The 16,527-nt window shown below is 45.7% G+C and overlaps 1 protein-coding gene across 1 annotated transcript in view; it reads right to left on the bottom strand.

Moving 5' to 3' along the window:
• Window positions 1-16,527, bottom strand: part of LOC115128710 (alpha-catulin-like) — a 111,207-nt gene that overhangs the window by 10,482 nt on the left and 84,198 nt on the right. The window contains exons 5-14 of the mRNA XM_065017995.1: window positions 16,370-16,459; window positions 15,852-16,022; window positions 14,959-15,159; window positions 13,438-13,524; window positions 12,469-12,627; window positions 12,066-12,158; window positions 7,836-7,986; window positions 4,452-4,489; window positions 4,278-4,328; window positions 2,187-2,341 (exon numbers count right to left, since the gene is read on the bottom strand). Of these exons, the coding sequence (XP_064874067.1) occupies window positions 2,187-2,341; window positions 4,278-4,328; window positions 4,452-4,489; window positions 7,836-7,986; window positions 12,066-12,158; window positions 12,469-12,627; window positions 13,438-13,524; window positions 14,959-15,159; window positions 15,852-16,022; window positions 16,370-16,459 (1,196 nt within the window). The remainder of the gene's footprint in view (window positions 1-2,186; window positions 2,342-4,277; window positions 4,329-4,451; window positions 4,490-7,835; window positions 7,987-12,065; window positions 12,159-12,468; window positions 12,628-13,437; window positions 13,525-14,958; window positions 15,160-15,851; window positions 16,023-16,369; window positions 16,460-16,527) is intronic.

The raw sequence follows: 16,527 nt of genomic DNA, 5'->3' as shown, positions 1-16,527 counted from the left end.
GTGAGGACAGACAGACAGACAGCTGGTGTCTACCTGGTGAGGACAGACAGACAGACAGCTGGTGTCTACCTGGTGAGGACAGACAGACAGACAGCTGGTGTCTACCTGGTGAGGACAGACAGACAGACAGCTGGTGTCTACCTGGTGAGGACAGACAAGACAGACAGCTGGTGTCTACCTGGTGAGGACAGACAGACAGACAGCTGGTGTCTACCTGGTGAGGACAGACAGACAGACAGCTGGTGTCTACCTGGTGAGGACAGACAGACAGTTGGTGTCTACCTGGTGAGGACAGACAGACAGTTGGTGTCTACCTGGTGAGGACAGACAGACAGTTGGTGTCTACCTGGTGAGGACAGACAGACAGTTGGTGTCTACCTGGTGAGGACAGACAGACAGTTGGTGTCTACCTGGTGAGGACAGACAGACAGACAGCTGGTGTCTACCTGGTGAGGACAGACAGACAGCTGGTGTCTACCTGGTGAGGACAGACAGACAGCTGGTGTCTACCTGGTGAGGACAGACAGACAGACAGCTGGTGTCTACCTGGTGAGGACAGACAGACAGACAGCTGGTGTCTACCTGGTGAGGACAGACAGACAGACAGCTGGTGTCTACCTGGTGAGGACAGACAGACAGACAGCTGGTGTCTACCTGGTGAGGACAGACAGACAGACAGCTGGTGTCTACCTGGTGAGGACAGACAGACAGACAGCTGGTGTCTACCTGGTGAGGACAGACAGACAGACAGCTGGTGTCTACCTGGTGAGGACAGACAGACAGACAGCTGGTGTCTACCTGGTGAGGACAGACAGACAGACAGCTGGTGTCTACCTGGTGAGGACAGACAGACAGTTGGTGTCTACCTGGTGAGGACAGACAGACAGTTGGTGTCTACCTGGTGAGGACAGACAGACAGTTGGTGTCCACCTGGTGAGGACAGACAGCTCGTGTCTACCTGGTGAGGACAGACAGACAGACAGCTGGTGTCTACCTGGTGAGGACAGACAGACAGACAGCTGGTGTCTACCTGGTGAGGACAGACAGCTGGTGTCTACCTGGTGAGGACAGACAGCTGGTGTCTACCTGGTGAGGACACAGACAGACAGTTGGTGTCTACCTGGTGAGGACAGACAGACAGACAGCTGGTGTCTACCTGGTGAGGACAGACAGCTGGTGTCTACCTGGTGAGGACAGACAGCTGGTGTCTACCTGGTGAGGACACAGACAGACAGTTGGTGTCTACCTGGTGAGGACAGACAGACAGACAGCTGGTGTCTACCTGGTGAGGACAGACAGACAGACAGCTGGTGTCTACCTGGTGAGGACAGACAGACAGACAGCTGGTGTCTACCTGGTGAGGACAGACAGACAGACAGCTGGTGTCTACCTGGTGAGGACAGACAGACAGACAGCTGGTGTCTACCTGGTGAGGACAGACAGACAGACAGCTGGTGTCTACCTGGTGAGGACAGACAGACAGACAGACAGCTGGTGTCTACCTGGTGAGGACAGACAGACAGTTGGTGTCTACCTGGTGAGGACAGACAGACAGTTGGTGTCTACCTGGTGAGGACAGACAGACAGACAGCTGGTGTCTACCTGGTGAGGACAGACAGACAGCTGGTGTCTACCTGGTGAGGACAGACAGACAGACAGCTGGTGTCTACCTGGTGAGGACAGACAGACAGACAGCTGGTGTCTACCTGGTGAGGACAGACAGACAGACAGCTGGTGTCTACCTGGTGAGGACAGACAGACAGTTGGTGTCTACCTGGTGAGGACAGACAGACAGTTGGTGTCTACCTGGTGAGGACAGACAGACAGTTGGTGTCTACCTGGTGAGGACAGACAGCTGGTGTCTACCTGGTGAGGATAGACAGACAGACAGCTGGTGTCTACCTGGTGAGGACAGACAGCTGGTGTCTACCTGGTGAGGACAGACAGCTGGTGTCTACCTGGTGAGGACAGACAGCTGGTGTCTACCTGGTGAGGACACAGACAGACAGCTGGTGTCTACCTGGTGAGGACAGACAGACAGACAGCTGGTGTCTACCTGGTGAGGACAGACAGCTGGTGTCTACCTGGTGAGAACACAGACAGACAGCTGGTGTCTACCTGGTGAGGACAGACGGACAGCTGGTGTCTACCTGGTGAGGACAGACAGACAGACAGCTGGTGTCTACCTGGTGAAGAGGTACATGGAGTAGGCCATGCTGGACATGCTCTGGCCCTGGCGGACGATATCCTGCTCCTGGTCCTCCCACTTCTCCACCTCCGTGTCCACGTCGGAGGTCAGCAGACGCAGCTCTAGACCCAGCTTGGCTATGGTGCTCTGCTCCTGGGGCGGAGAGATTGTGGGTCCGCCATTAGTTAAGGATGGTCTCCCATCCAAGACTACTAATCAAGCCCAAACCTTCTGAGATTCCACCATATTCGGTGGTTTCCGAAAAGGTCAGTGCATGATGAGCCCATAACCACATTACTTTTGATCTACATTGCCTTCATTATCATCATCATCACTGATTCATGATCATTCATAACCATATGCATTGCCTTCATTATCATCATCATTACTGATTCATGATCATTCATAACCATATACATTGCCTTCATTACCATCATCATTACTGAATCATGATCATTCATAACCATATACATTGCCTTCATTATCATCACTGATTCATGATCATTCATAACCATATACATTGCCTTCATTATCATCACTGATTCATGATCATTCACAACCATATACATTGCCTTCATTATCATCATCATTACTGATTCATGATCATTCATAACCATATACATTGCCTTCAGAAAGTATTTGCACCCCTTCACTTTTTCCACATTTTGTTGGGTTACAAGGTGGGTTTAAAAAAAATTAATAGTATTTTTTTTGTCAAAGATTTACACAAAATACTCTAATGACAAAGTGGAAGTATATGAAAAAGTATATAAAAATATATGAAAAATAAAACACTAATATATCTTTACATAACTATTCAACCCCCTGAGTCAATTAGTCACCTTTGGCAGCGATTACAGCTGAGAGTCTTTATGAGTGAGTCTAAGAGCTTTGCACATCTGGATTGTATTATATTTGCACTTTTTTGTTTTATTCTTTAAACTCTGTCAAGTTGGTTGTTGACATTTGCTAGGCAGACATTTTGATGTTAAACATTCCTAAAAACATAATTCCACATTGACATTTTGGGGTCGTTTGTAGGCCAGTGACACAAAATATTAATTTAAACCATTTTAAAATGTAAGCTGTAACACAACAAAATGTGGAAAAATTCAAAGGATGTAAATAATTTCTTAAGTCATTATATTATCAGTTTAAAGATAAAACTCATTGCCGCTTGAGAAAGTCAACAATTCCACTCTTCACCTCTCTTAAAAGACATCAAACATTCCTAATAATTTCCTATTATTGATTATAATTTTGTGTATGCACGCCCATTCATGACGGAGTGACACTCCGGAAGTTTACATACACCTTAGGAAAATAAATTTAAACTCAGTTTTTCACAATTCCTGACATTTAATCCCAGTGAAAAGTAGTCTTAGGTTAGTTAGGATCACCACTTTATTTTTAAAATGTGAAATGTCAGAATCACATTCCCAGTGGGTCAGAGGTTTACATACACTCAATTAGTATTTGGTAGCATTGCCTTTAAATTGTTGAACTTAAGTCAAACGTTTCAAGGAACCTTCCACAAGCTTTCCACAATAAGTTGGGTGAAGTTTGGCCCTTTCTAAGCAGTTCCAAACTGTTTAGCCAGCCTTTTTATGGCAGTTTTGGAGCAGTGGCTTCTTCCTTGCTGAGAGGCCTTTCAGGTTATGTCGACATAGGACTCGTTTTACTGTGGATATAGATACTTTTGTACCTGTTTCCTCCAGCATCTTCACAAGTTCCTTTGCTGTTGTTCTGGGATTGATTTGCACTGATGACTTGTGTCATGCACAAAGTAGATGTCCTAACCAACTTGCCAAAACTATAGGTTGTTAACCAGTTGAAAAACAAGTTTTAATGACTCCAAACTAAGTGTATGTAAACTTCCGACTTCAACTGTATCAGACCATACAAGGTCCCTGCAATAATCGCCATTATTCCCCTGTTTGACCAGGTATTCATTTCCTGCAGAATAAATGCACCTGTCAGGATGAGGTAGTAGATGCAGCCCAAATGCCACTGTATTCCATATATAGGTTATGGTCAAAAGTTGTGCACTATGTGAGGTGTATTGTGTAATTGAGGAGTGTAGTTATACCTCTGTATCTAGCTTAACAGCTTTCACCATCTTCAGGTTGGCTGAATGTTTCTGGAGGGAAGAAAACGTTTGACAGGATGAGTGATATTAAAGGAGAAAGTGAGGGAAAATCATTTAAACAGAATGACATTGGAAATACCCACCAATCATAGTATTGTTTATTCTGATACTCACCCCTGGTCTGGGAAGCGACAAGTAAGCCCTTTTATCACCTGTTATTAAATCAGAAAGAAATACTATTTTGAGGAAAAATATTTTTTTTAAGTCACATTTTGGCCATTGGATCACAAGTTTGGGATAATGAATGGGAGGCTATGAGTTATATGGAAAATAATGAACGACGTGTAAGATGTGTTCCATGAAGAAGTGTAACTGACCTTCCACAGAGTTGCATTATTTTCCAGAGAATGCATAGAGCCCTGAGTTGACTATCCCATGGTTATAATATTTTTTTTACGCCCTTTTCTTCCCAATTTCGTGGTATCCAATTGTTAGTAATTACTATCTTGTCTCATCGCTACAACTCCCTTACGGGCTCGGGAGAGACGAAGGTCGAAAGCCATGAGTCCTCCGAAACAAAACCCAACCAAGCCACACTGCTTCTTAACGCAGCGTGCCGCCAACCCGGAAGCACCAATGTGTCGGAGGAAACACAGTGCACCTGGCTACCTTGGTTAGCGTGCACTGCGCCCACTGAGACAAGGATATCCCTACCGGCCAGATCACTATAACCGTGGTTGTTTGTATTCTCTGGCACAACGCAGCGATTAAAGCTACAAATATTTTGATAAAATAATTAAATGATTAGTGGGTCTTATGGTTGTGGAAGGAATATATTCAGACTAGATATAATTTCACAAGCTCTGAATTCATTAGATCATTAGATTAATGCAGTGTATTTTACCTTTACAACAAAGCTTATTTAGAGAATATTAATTAAAAAATAAATAAATAACAATAATAAATATATATTGGGAGGGGGATGAATGAGCCAATTGTAAACTGGGGATGATTAGGTGGCCATGATGGTATGAGGGCCAGAATGGGAAGTGGTATTGAAGAACTGTAAGACCAGGATTGGATCTCACTCAGACAAGGGATGTTACCTCACAACCAAAACCTGTAAGTTTGAAAGAAATTGAGATATGAGTTTTAGGCCATATCGCCCAGCCCTAACACATCCATCCTCTATCATACTACAGTTGATTATCTCTAACACATCCCTCTATCATACTACAGTTGATTATCTCTAACACATCTTCTTTCATACTACAGTTGATTATCTCTAACACATCCCCTATCATACTACAGTTGATTATCTCTAACACATCCTCTATCATACTTCAAATGGAGTGCAACCAATCAACTCAACAAAGTTCTTGTCTGTAGCTGAGATCTTTAAGTGCCGGTAAAGGCACAGTTCAGTAGAATTTACAGGGGTGGTCAGGGTGTGATAAACATCACTGATGTGTTTAACGGCTGATGAGGCGCTGCCGTAAAAGGAGTATTACTTCACATAAAGGTTTAACTGTCTACGTCGCTTCAGCACCGCACCCCTCCACACACACTTCTCTATTTAATGGGGGACGTCGTCGCTCTCGTTGCATGTCATTTGGATCGTGGCCCATAAATACGAATACCGTGACACGCCACAAACGTTACGGATTATAGGAATTACGCTGTGGAGTGGGAGAGAGCGCAGTGAAACGGTTGGTATAACCCAATGTTGAGATACAGGCCTGTGCGCGTGTGCATGTGCCTGTAACAGAACAGTTTGTGCCTGTGGCTCGGTGAGAGGTATCGTGCTGATGGTGCTTTAATCGCTGCGTTGTGCCAGAGAATACAAACAACCACGGTTATAGAGATTGATCTGTCTATGAATAGGATCAATACATTTTAGACTACCACAGCTTAGATAGAGACTGAGTACAAACAACCATGGCTTGTAGAGAGACTAACTGCCCATGAAAATGATAGAGATCAAGAGAATAGAGATCAAGAGAATAGAGATCAAGAGAATAGAGAGAATAGAATAGAGAGAGCGAGAGCAAGAGAATAGAGAGCAAGAGAAGAGAGAATAGAATAGAGAGAGCAAGAGAAGAGAGATCAAGAGAATAGAGAGAATAGAATAGAGATCAAGAGAATAGAGAGAATAGAATAGAGAGAGAGAGAGAGCAAGAGAATAGAGATCAAGAGAATAGAGAGAATAGAATAGAGAGAATAGAATAGAGAGAGCGAGAGCAAGAGAATAGATCAAGAGAATAGAGAGAGCGAGAGCAAGAGTACAAGAGAGTGAGAGAGAGCAAGAGAATAGAGAGAGCGAGACAAGAGTGAGAGAGAGCAAGAGAATAGAGAGCGAGAGAATAGAGAGCGAGAGAAAGACTACAAGAGAGTGAGAGAGCAAGAGAGACGGAGAGTACAAACAACCATGGTTGTAGAGACTAACTGCCCATGAAAATGATAGAGATTAAGATAGAGAGCAAGAGGAGAGAGAATAGAATAGCAAGAGAGAGAATAGAGAGCAAGAGAATAGAATAGCAAGAGAGAGAATAGAGGTCAAGAGAATATAGAGAATAGAATAGCAAGAGAGAATAGAGGGAGAGAATAGAGAGCAAGAGAATATAGAGAATAGAATAGCAAGAGACAGAATAGAGGGAGGGAATAGAGAGCAAGAGAATATAGAGAATAGAATAGCAAGAGAGAGAATAGAGAGAAAGAGAATAGAGCAAGAGAGAGCGTGCAAGAGAAAGAGAGCAAGAGGGTGGGGAGAAAACTGTGTGGTGACTAGTGAATACGGGCATTAATGTTATTTCAGTGTGGTGTCGATATAATAGTGGTGGGAGTCCATCAGATTTGACATAACTGAATGAATAATCCATTCCTTCACAGTCTTATTAACTTTTGCTATCAATAACCATGAGGGACAGAAACATCATCCCCTTGCCAGGGGTTGGTTGTATGGTAACATCCCTTGTCTGAGTGAGATCCAATCCTAGTCATACAGTTCCTTCAATACCACTTCCCATTCTGGCCCTCATACCATCATGGCCACCTAATCATCCCCAGTTTACAATTGGCTCATTCATCCCCCTCCTCCCCCCTGTAACTATTCTCCAGGTCATTACTATAAATGAGAATGTGTTCTCAGTCAACTTACCTGCTAAGGGTAAAAAATATATATATTAAAAAAAAGACTGCCCCACCCAATCTCTCCAACACGTCCCTCCCACCAGGGGGACCGTCCCAGGCCAATAACCCACCCTCTCGTCCCACCAGGGGGTTGGCCCCACCCCACCAACACCCCCTGCCCCTCCTCCTACCCAGGGGGACTGCCCCAACCAATCCCTCCAGCACCCCCCTCCCACAAGGGGGACCATCCCAGTCCAACAACCCCCCTTCTCGTCCCACCAGGGAGACCACCCCACCAACACCCCCCTCTCCTCCCAACAGGAGGCCTGTCCCAACCCAACTCCTCTTACCACTTATTCTCCCTCCCCTCTCCTATGACCGGGAGGCCCACCTTGGATGCCCATTACACACACACACACACACACACACCTCGGCGGCCCTCGAACACGTCATTGATCTCCCGGAGCAGCACGCCCATGTCACAGAGCTGGGACTCCCAGGCCTCACAGAACACATCCAGGTTCTCCTTGGCAATCTTACTGGATGGGTGCAGGGCCAGCGTCTGGGCTGCAGAAATGATCTGAGAGGATGGAGGAGGGAGGGAGGGAGCGAGAGATGGGGGAAGTAGATATGTTTTAAACTTGTATTGGAGTGGTGAAGTGTTTCGATAAGGTGCACAGTACACACCTTAAGTGGAGCTATTACAGTGTTACTCACACCAGTAGCTATCCAGACCAGTTGGTTCTTTGAGGGAAAACTAACAAAGGATCCAAGAAAATGATTAGACAGCCCCACCCCCATACAATCTCTCCAACATCCCCATTACAGAATGGAATCAGGCCTCATTCTCATAGAATGTTGAACTAGTCTATGAGCAGAGACACATGATCATTTCCTCTCAGTGTGGGGGCTGATTATGTGAAATGGAACCAATCTTCAGCAAGCAGAGCAGGGGGCATGGAATCCGTTATGTCTCCCAGTTTTCTAATTATGTTTGGTCTTCCAGGCCGTTGGGACAGATGCTTCATTATCTGCTGCTGGGAGTGTTGTGGAAAATGTGAAGACCCGCCCACAGTAATGTCAGACCCTGCATGACCCAGCTGTAATGACTGAGCTAATAGGTTCATAGGTCAATCAATAAGGTCACAGAGGGGGAGCCTCCGCCCAGGGAGGATTAATACTGATGTGTGTGTGTGTGTGGATGTCTTCCAATGGTAATAAAGAGACACCTGTGGGTAATTACCAATTAAATGCAACACGCCGGAGGTGATGCACTCTGACTTGTGTGCGTGTAGTTTTCTGAGTTATTTCTCCCCGTATCAGATGAAGTCATCTTAATGTCGGTTTCTGTAATAGTTGGCTGTGTTTAAATGGATGGGGGTGAAGCTATAGGGGACAAGATGGCAGAGAATGTGCTGATAAACCTTGATAATGGAGAAGTACAGCTTAACAACAACATCAGGGTGGAGTTTCTTCAACATGTATTGTGCTACGTTACCTGTCAGAGTGTGTTACGTTACCTGTCAGAGTGTGCTACGTTACCTGTCAGAGTGTGCTACGTTACCTGTCAGAGTGTGCTACGTTACCAGTCAGAGTGTGCTACCTTACCTGTCAGAGTGTGCTACGTTACCTGTCAGAGTGTGCTACCTTACCTGTCAGAGTGTGCTACGTTACCTGTCAGAGTGTGCTACGTTACCTGTCAGAGTGTGCTACGTTACCTGTCAGAGTGTGTTACGTTACCTGTCAGAGTGTGCTACCTTACCTGTCAGAGTGTGCTACCTTACCTGTCAGAGTGTGTTACGTTACCTGTCAGAGTGTGCTACGTTACCTGTCAGAGTGTGCTACGTTACCTGTCAGAGTGTGCTACGTTACCTGTCAGAGTGTGCTACGTTACCTGTCAGAGTGTGCTACGTTACCTGTCAGAGTGTGCTACGTTACCTGTCAGAGTGTGTTACGTTACCTGTCAGAGTGTGCTACGTTACCTGTCAGAGTGTGCTACGTTACCTGTCAGAGTGTGCTACCTTACCTGTCAGAGTGTGCTACGTTACCTGTCAGAGTGTGCTACGTTACCTGTCAGAGTGTGCTACGTTACCAGTCAGAGTGTGCTACGTTACCAGTCAGAGTGTGCTACGTTACCAGTCAGTGTGCTACGTTACCTGTCAGTGTTATGTTACCTGCCAGAGTGTGCTACCTTACCTGTCAGAGTGTGCTACCTTACCTGTCAGAGTGTGCTACCTTACCTGTCAGAGTGTGCTACCTTACCTGTCAGAGTGTGCTACCTTACCTGTCAGAGTGTGCTACCTTACCTGTCAGAGTGTGCTACCTTACCTGTCAGAGTGTGCTACCTTACCTGTCAGAGTGTGTTACCTTACCTGTCAGAGTGTGTTACCTTACCTGTCAGAGTGTGTTACCTTACCTGTCAGAGTGTGTTACCTTACCTGTCAGAGTGTGTTACCTTACCTGTCAGAGTGTGTTACCTTACCTGTCAGAGTGTGTTACCTTACCTGTCAGAGTGTGTTACCTTACCTGTCAGAGTGTGTTACGTTACCTGTCAGAGTGTGTTACGTTACCTGTCAGAGTGTGTTACGTTACCTGTCAGAGTGTGTTACGTTACCTGTCAGAGTGTGTTACGTTACCTGTCAGAGTGTGTTACCTTACCCCCCAGGTGGTGAGGGTAGGCAACAACATCTCCACCCCGCTGATCCTCAACACTGGGGCCCCACAAGGGTGCGTTCTGAGCCCTCTCCTGTACTCCTTGTTCACCCACGACTGCGTGGCCACGCACGCCTCCAACTCAATCATCAAGTTTGCGGACGACACAAGTGGTAGGCTTGATTACCAACAACGACAAGACGGCCTACAGGGAGGAGGTGAGGGCCCTCGGAGTGTGGTGTCAGGAAAATAACCTCACGCTCAACGTCAACAAAACTAAGGAGATGATTGTGGACTTCAGGAAACAGCAGAGGGAACACCCCCCTATCCACATCGATGGAACAGTAGTGGAGAGGGTAGTAAGTTTTAAGTTCCTCGGCGTACACATCACAGACAAACTGAATTGGTCCACCCACCCAGACAGCATCGTGAAGAAGGCGCAGCAGAGCCTCTTCAACCTCAGGAGGCTGAAGAAATTCGGCTTGTCACCAAAAGCACTCACAAACTTCTACAGATGCACAATCGAGAGCATCCTGTCGGGCTGTATCACCGCCTGGTACGGCAACTGCTCCGCCCACAACCGTAAGGCTCTCCAGAGGGTAGTGAGGTCTGCACAACGCATCACCGGGGGCAAACTACCTGCCCTCCAGGACACCTACACCACCCGATGTCACAGGAAGGCCATAAAGATCATCAAGGACAACAACCACCCGAGCCACTGCCTGTTCACCCCGCTATCATCCAGAAGGCAAGGTCAGTACAGGTGCATCAAAGCAGGGACCGAGAGACTGAAAATCAGCTTCTATCTCAAGGCCATCAGACACTAACATTGAGTGGCTGCTGCCAACACACTGACTCAACTCCAGCCACTTTAATAATGGGAATTGATGGGAAATGATGTAAAATATATCACTAGCAACAATGCTACCTAATATAATGTTTACATACCCTACATTATTAATCTCATATGTATATACTGTACTCTATATCATCTACTGCATCTTTATGTAATACATGTATCACTAGCCACTTTAACTATGCCACTTTGTTTACATACTCATCTCATATGTATATACTGTACTCAATACCATCTACTGTATCTTGCCTATGCCGCTCTGTACCATCACTCATTCATATATCTTTATCCCCTTACACTTGTGTCTATAAGGTAGTAGTTTTGGAATTGTTAGCTAGATTACTTGTTGGTTATTACTGCATTGGGAACTAGAAGCACAAGCATTTCGCTACACTCGCATTAACATCTGCTAACCATGTGTATGTGACAAATAAAATTTGATTTGATTTTACCTGTCACAGGGTGGGTGGGTGGGTGTGTGTTTCATGTCACGAGGGTGGGTGTGTTTCATGTCACGGGGGTGGGTGTGTTTCCTGTCACAGGGTGGGTGTGTTTCCTGCCAGAGTGTCTGGGTGCGTTTCCTGCCAGAGTGTCGGGGTGCGTTTCCTGCCAGAGTGTCGGGGTGCGTTTCCTGCCAGAGTGTCGGGGTGCGTTTCCTGCCAGAGTGTCGGGGTTCGTTTCCTGCCAGAGTGTCGGGGTGCGTTTCCTGCCAGAGTGTCGGGGTGAGTTTCCTGCCAGAGTGTCGGGGTGCGTTTCCTGCCAGAGTGTCGGGGTTCGTTTCCTGCCAGAGTGTCGGGGTTCGTTTCCTGCCAGAGTGTCGGGGTGCGTTTCCTGCCAGAGTGTCTGGGTGCGTTTCCTGCCAGAGTGTCTGGGTGCGTTTCCTGCCAGAGTGTCTGGGTGCGTTTCCTGCCAGAGTGTCTGGGTGCGTTTCCTGTCAGAGTGTCTGGGTGCGTTTCCTGTCAGAGTGTCTGGGTGCGTTTCCTGTCAGAGTGTCTGGGTACGTTTCCTGTCAGAGTGTCTGGGTGCGTTTCCTGTCAGAGTGTCTGGGTGCGTTTCCTGTCAAGAGTGTCTGGGTACGTTTCCTGTCAGAGTGTCTGGGTGCGTTTCCTGTCAGAGTGTCTGGGTGCGTTTCCTGTCAGAGTGTCTGTTACCTGGGGGACAGTGACGTGGAAGGTCTCCTCAGCGTGCATACAAGTGATCTCCAGAGGCTCTGTCCCTGAGACGTGACACAGCAGACGACACGTCTGGAACAGAACAGACAACATCAGCGTCTAACATCAATATGACTGGATATGAGCAGCAGACAGATCAAGATATATTTTCCAGATATTCAACTGGAAAATAAATACAGGTCTCCAAAGCCAGTAGCTCATATCACAAGTACCATGTCCATACACCTCAGCCATAGAGATGGATATGATGGACTTTTAAAAATGTAATTAAATAGACTTTGTGGTTAAATAAAATTATATAAATTAAATTCAACAAAGGTGATTAGATCAGGGAGATTCAACAGACTTAAGTTAACCTCCCCAGCCAGCGAGCCTCGCTCACCTCCATCAGCTGTTCCTTCTGCTCGCCGAGCGTGTGGGCGTACTCTGCCACGGCCTCCAGGTTTCCCTCGCCCCCTGAGGCCTTCAAGGCCCGCAGAGGCAGGTGTTCTGCATGCAGCTTCAGCAGGTCCGCCGCCCGCCCCACCGCCACCTTATGGAGCTGGGCAGCGGGAGAGGGGAAGAGGGAAGATGAAAATGGGTATACATATGTGGTATATTTTGTACATCTGGCTGCACAATGGTAATAGGAAGAGAAAACAATAGTAAGACAGAAAGAGAACAAGGAGGAGAAAGAAAGGGCGAGTGCCAACGGAAGGAGGATAAGGAGAATACGGAAAAGTGGGAGAGTGCTTAGGCCATATTAAAGAGAAAGAAGAGCAAGAGATCTGAACAAATTGTGATGAGAGCAGGGTTGGGTCATTTACTATCTAAATGTAATCTGTTACAGTTACCTGTCCAAAATTGTAATCAGTAACGTAACTTTTGGATTAACCAAACTCAGTAATGTAATCTGATTACTTTCAGTTACTTTCCCCTTAAGAGGCATTAGAAGAAGACAAAAAGGATCCCTCAAACGCATCTGGTGTGTCGTCATAGTGGTTTCTGACTTGTGGTCAGACTCGCTCAGGTGGGGCAAACTTAGACTATTTTTTTCAATAGTGAATTGAATGAGGAAAAAAAAGAAAGGTGTCAATGTATTTTTTCACAAACATCATTTTTGATTTTTAAAAGTAATCAAAAAAAAAGTAATACATTTTTTCAAATGTATCTAAACTGATTACAACATTTTTGCTGGTAACATAACCGATTACAGCTACAGGTTTTTGTAATCAGATGATATGTAATCAGTTGCATCCCAACCCAGTTGGAGAGTACAGAAAACTCCGGACAGATCTGATCTAGGACTGAACCACTTGGCATGCCAGACAGTGATGCATTCTAGTTAAGACCACAGGGTTACAGGACTCACCTCTCTGCGGAGTTCGTGAACACTTTGGCAGGTCTTCAGTATAGACAGCTCCATCTCCTCCGTGGCCTCTTTGGCATTGAGAGACAGCTGGGATGAGGAAAATATTCAAATAAATAAGTGAGGGGAAAAAGATAAGAGTAGTCGTCACATAAATCATGCACATGATGACTGGTGCCTGGGATGTGGCCTGTCTTAGCAGGAGAATAATACGAGATTACACAGCCCTGCTCATGCCCTGTGTGTGTGTGTGTGTGTGTGTGTGTGTGTGTGTGTGAGAGAGAAAAGGTAGAGTGTGTGAGAGGAAGAGAAAGAAAGTGTGAGTGAGTGAAAGAGAGAGATCCCTTCTGCATCACCAATATCCTGTAAAACACAAGTTTCAGACACACGTTCTAAGGGCAAGGAGACGGGTGGAAGTTACTGTAGTCAGACACGATTACAGCAATGTAAAAAAACAATGTAAAAAACTGTCAAGCAGAATTCACCAGGGTCCAGTTTTTCAAAAGTGTTCTATCTGGATTCCAGCTATCGGAAAGGATTAAACGCAAAGAAATAGAATGAATGAATAGAATGGATGAATCATTGGACTCCCATTGTATTTCTATGCATTTAATCCTGAAATCCAGATAGAACACTTTTGAAAAACGGGGCCCTGATGATTCTGACCCTCTCATCACCCTCTCTGTTTCTACTGAAATAAGTAGAGAAAAACACCTCGTCTCACTGCTCTGTTTCTACTGAAATAAGTGGAGGAAAATGAACAGGCCCTGGGATCTAGCTAGTGACACACGCTGTAGAAATGGGTCTCACTAGGGAGCCAATCATTCAACGTGCTGTAGCTCTGATTCCATTCAATTTGTCAATGGAACTGTGGCCTCTATTTTCACACATATATACAACCTTAATGATGGAAAAACACATTGTGTGAAAGCCACACACTATGGAGTCCAAGGAGCCTCCTTTCAGTGAGGTGTCGAGAGAGCGAGAACAATGTGTTCTATGTAATCAATGGAGTCAAGTGAATGGCCATTCATACGATGAGGCTGACTTCAGGGCCGTATCCACAAAGCATCTCAGAGTAAGAGTCCTGATCTAGGATCTGTCCATATAATCAAAACTGATCCTAGATCAGCACTCCTACTCTGAGATGCATTGATGGGCCCAGGACTGGTTTAAGACCTATAAAGAATGAAGGAAAATAGCACTGTATAGCCGTATGGGAGAGGGTGGTGTGAAAAGGCTGGATATTATATTGTTCTCCTTCACATTATCTATAAACCTAGCAACAGTACACAAGGTCATGTAGCTAAGCAACAGAAAGGAAGTGAAGGAGTGTGCATTTCTGTGGCCATCTACACACGTGAATGCAATGTGCATTTTCATGCATGCTAAATCATAACCTACTGTACCCGTGCTCTTAATCATGTAGACGTACGAGTTCATATCTACATGTGTGAGTACATGTATACACGCGAGTGTACAAGTATTTACATGTGTGTGTATGCCCAGTTTATGCCAACATACCGCCTCCCTCCAGGCTGCGATGAGCTGGTCAGTGTCCTGGCGGGCGAGCTGGCAGAGCTGCAGGATGCCCTCTCGGTGCTCGTGGCTGGTGTAGGCCGAGTCAGTGAAGTCCTCTGTCCTCTCCACCACCGCCTCCAGCTGGTCAGACAGAGCTTGCTGGGGCAGTGAGTACAGACCCTCATGCAGACCTTCCACGTTGGACTGGGATCACAGACAGAGACACAGTAATGAATACAACTAATTATTTGTCATGCCAATAAAGCATTTCAATTTAATTGACACAGAGTGACAGAGAATAACATTCAAAAGCTCTATGACAAGCTACTGGTAATTCAGGTTGACTAGGGATAATTGACTTATTGTAAAGAACTGGTGCAGAACACCTGGCGTGCCTCATGTTTGTATGTCCAGGCCTGTTGTCTGTGCCCAATAATGTTTGGTGCGGTTACGATGTTGTGCTGCCATGTTGTGTTGCTACCATGTTGTTGTCATGTATTGCTGCCATGCTGTGTTGTTGTCTTAGGTCTCTCTTTATGTAGTGCTGTGGTGTCTCTCTTGTGGTGATGTGTGTTTTGTTCTATATTTTACATTTTTAATCCCAGCCACCGTCGTCGCAGGAGGTATTTTGCCTTTTGCTAGGCCGTCATTGTAAATAAGAATTTGTTCTTAACTGACTTGCCTAGTTAAATAAAGGCTAAATAAAAATTGAATAAATATCTTGTGCATAGACTACGTGAACATTACGCTAGATTGTAGTTTGTGGATAACCTAGATTAGTCCAGGCCTAAACCATCGTACTGTAGTTACTATATTAGAACTATATTACAATGCAAAGTGGAGAAAAAAACAAAAACATATGTAATCTATAAGGAAGTCCTTCCCGGTTGTCCCACCTTGAAGTCCTTGATGCCGGTGTAAATGCTGAGGGGCAGGACCTTGGTCTCCCCGCAGGGCCGGGCGTCCGTCACGATCTCCATGACCTGCTGCAGGGCGAATCGCATGCGGTGGAACACAGCATCTTTGTTGATACGCGCCGACTCGCAGTCCGGGTGTCTGAGACACGTCTACAGGGAGAGAGACATGGTTTTACAACTGAGGCTGCATTTACACAGGCAGCCCAATTCTGATCTTTTTACCAATCATAGCAACTCTTTTGCTAATAATTTGGAAAAGTATCAGAATTAGTCTGCTTGTGTGGCAGTCCATGTTCAGAGTCAATTGTAGTAATACAGTCTCTATGCCTCACATCTACTAAACACAAAAACAATGTTTTAAATGGGAAGTTAGTTTTTTGCTTCAAAACAGCCTATGGAAATTCACGAGCACCAGAAGGACTAATTTGACCTATTCAGTAGCAAGTTTTTCCAGTCCACAGGTTTAATCTACTACATTAGCAGCAGTATGTACACACCTTGGACGCAGTGAGCAGCATCATGGTGCATTTCTCCAGCACTGCTCTGGCTGCTGCCATCCTGGCCTTCTTATTCTCATCCTTCAGGTCCTAATGGACAGAGACCAACACTGGACAGTTACAGAAGCAGTCTCATCCTTCAGATCCTAATGGACAGA

The sequence above is a fragment of the Oncorhynchus nerka genome, linkage group LG4 (assembly GCF_034236695.1).
Source record: "Oncorhynchus nerka isolate Pitt River linkage group LG4, Oner_Uvic_2.0, whole genome shotgun sequence".
NCBI classification, from domain to species: Eukaryota; Metazoa; Chordata; class Actinopteri; order Salmoniformes; family Salmonidae; genus Oncorhynchus; species Oncorhynchus nerka.
Note: the sequence above shows the minus strand (reverse complement) of the source record. Positions and strands in the feature narration are given on the sequence as shown.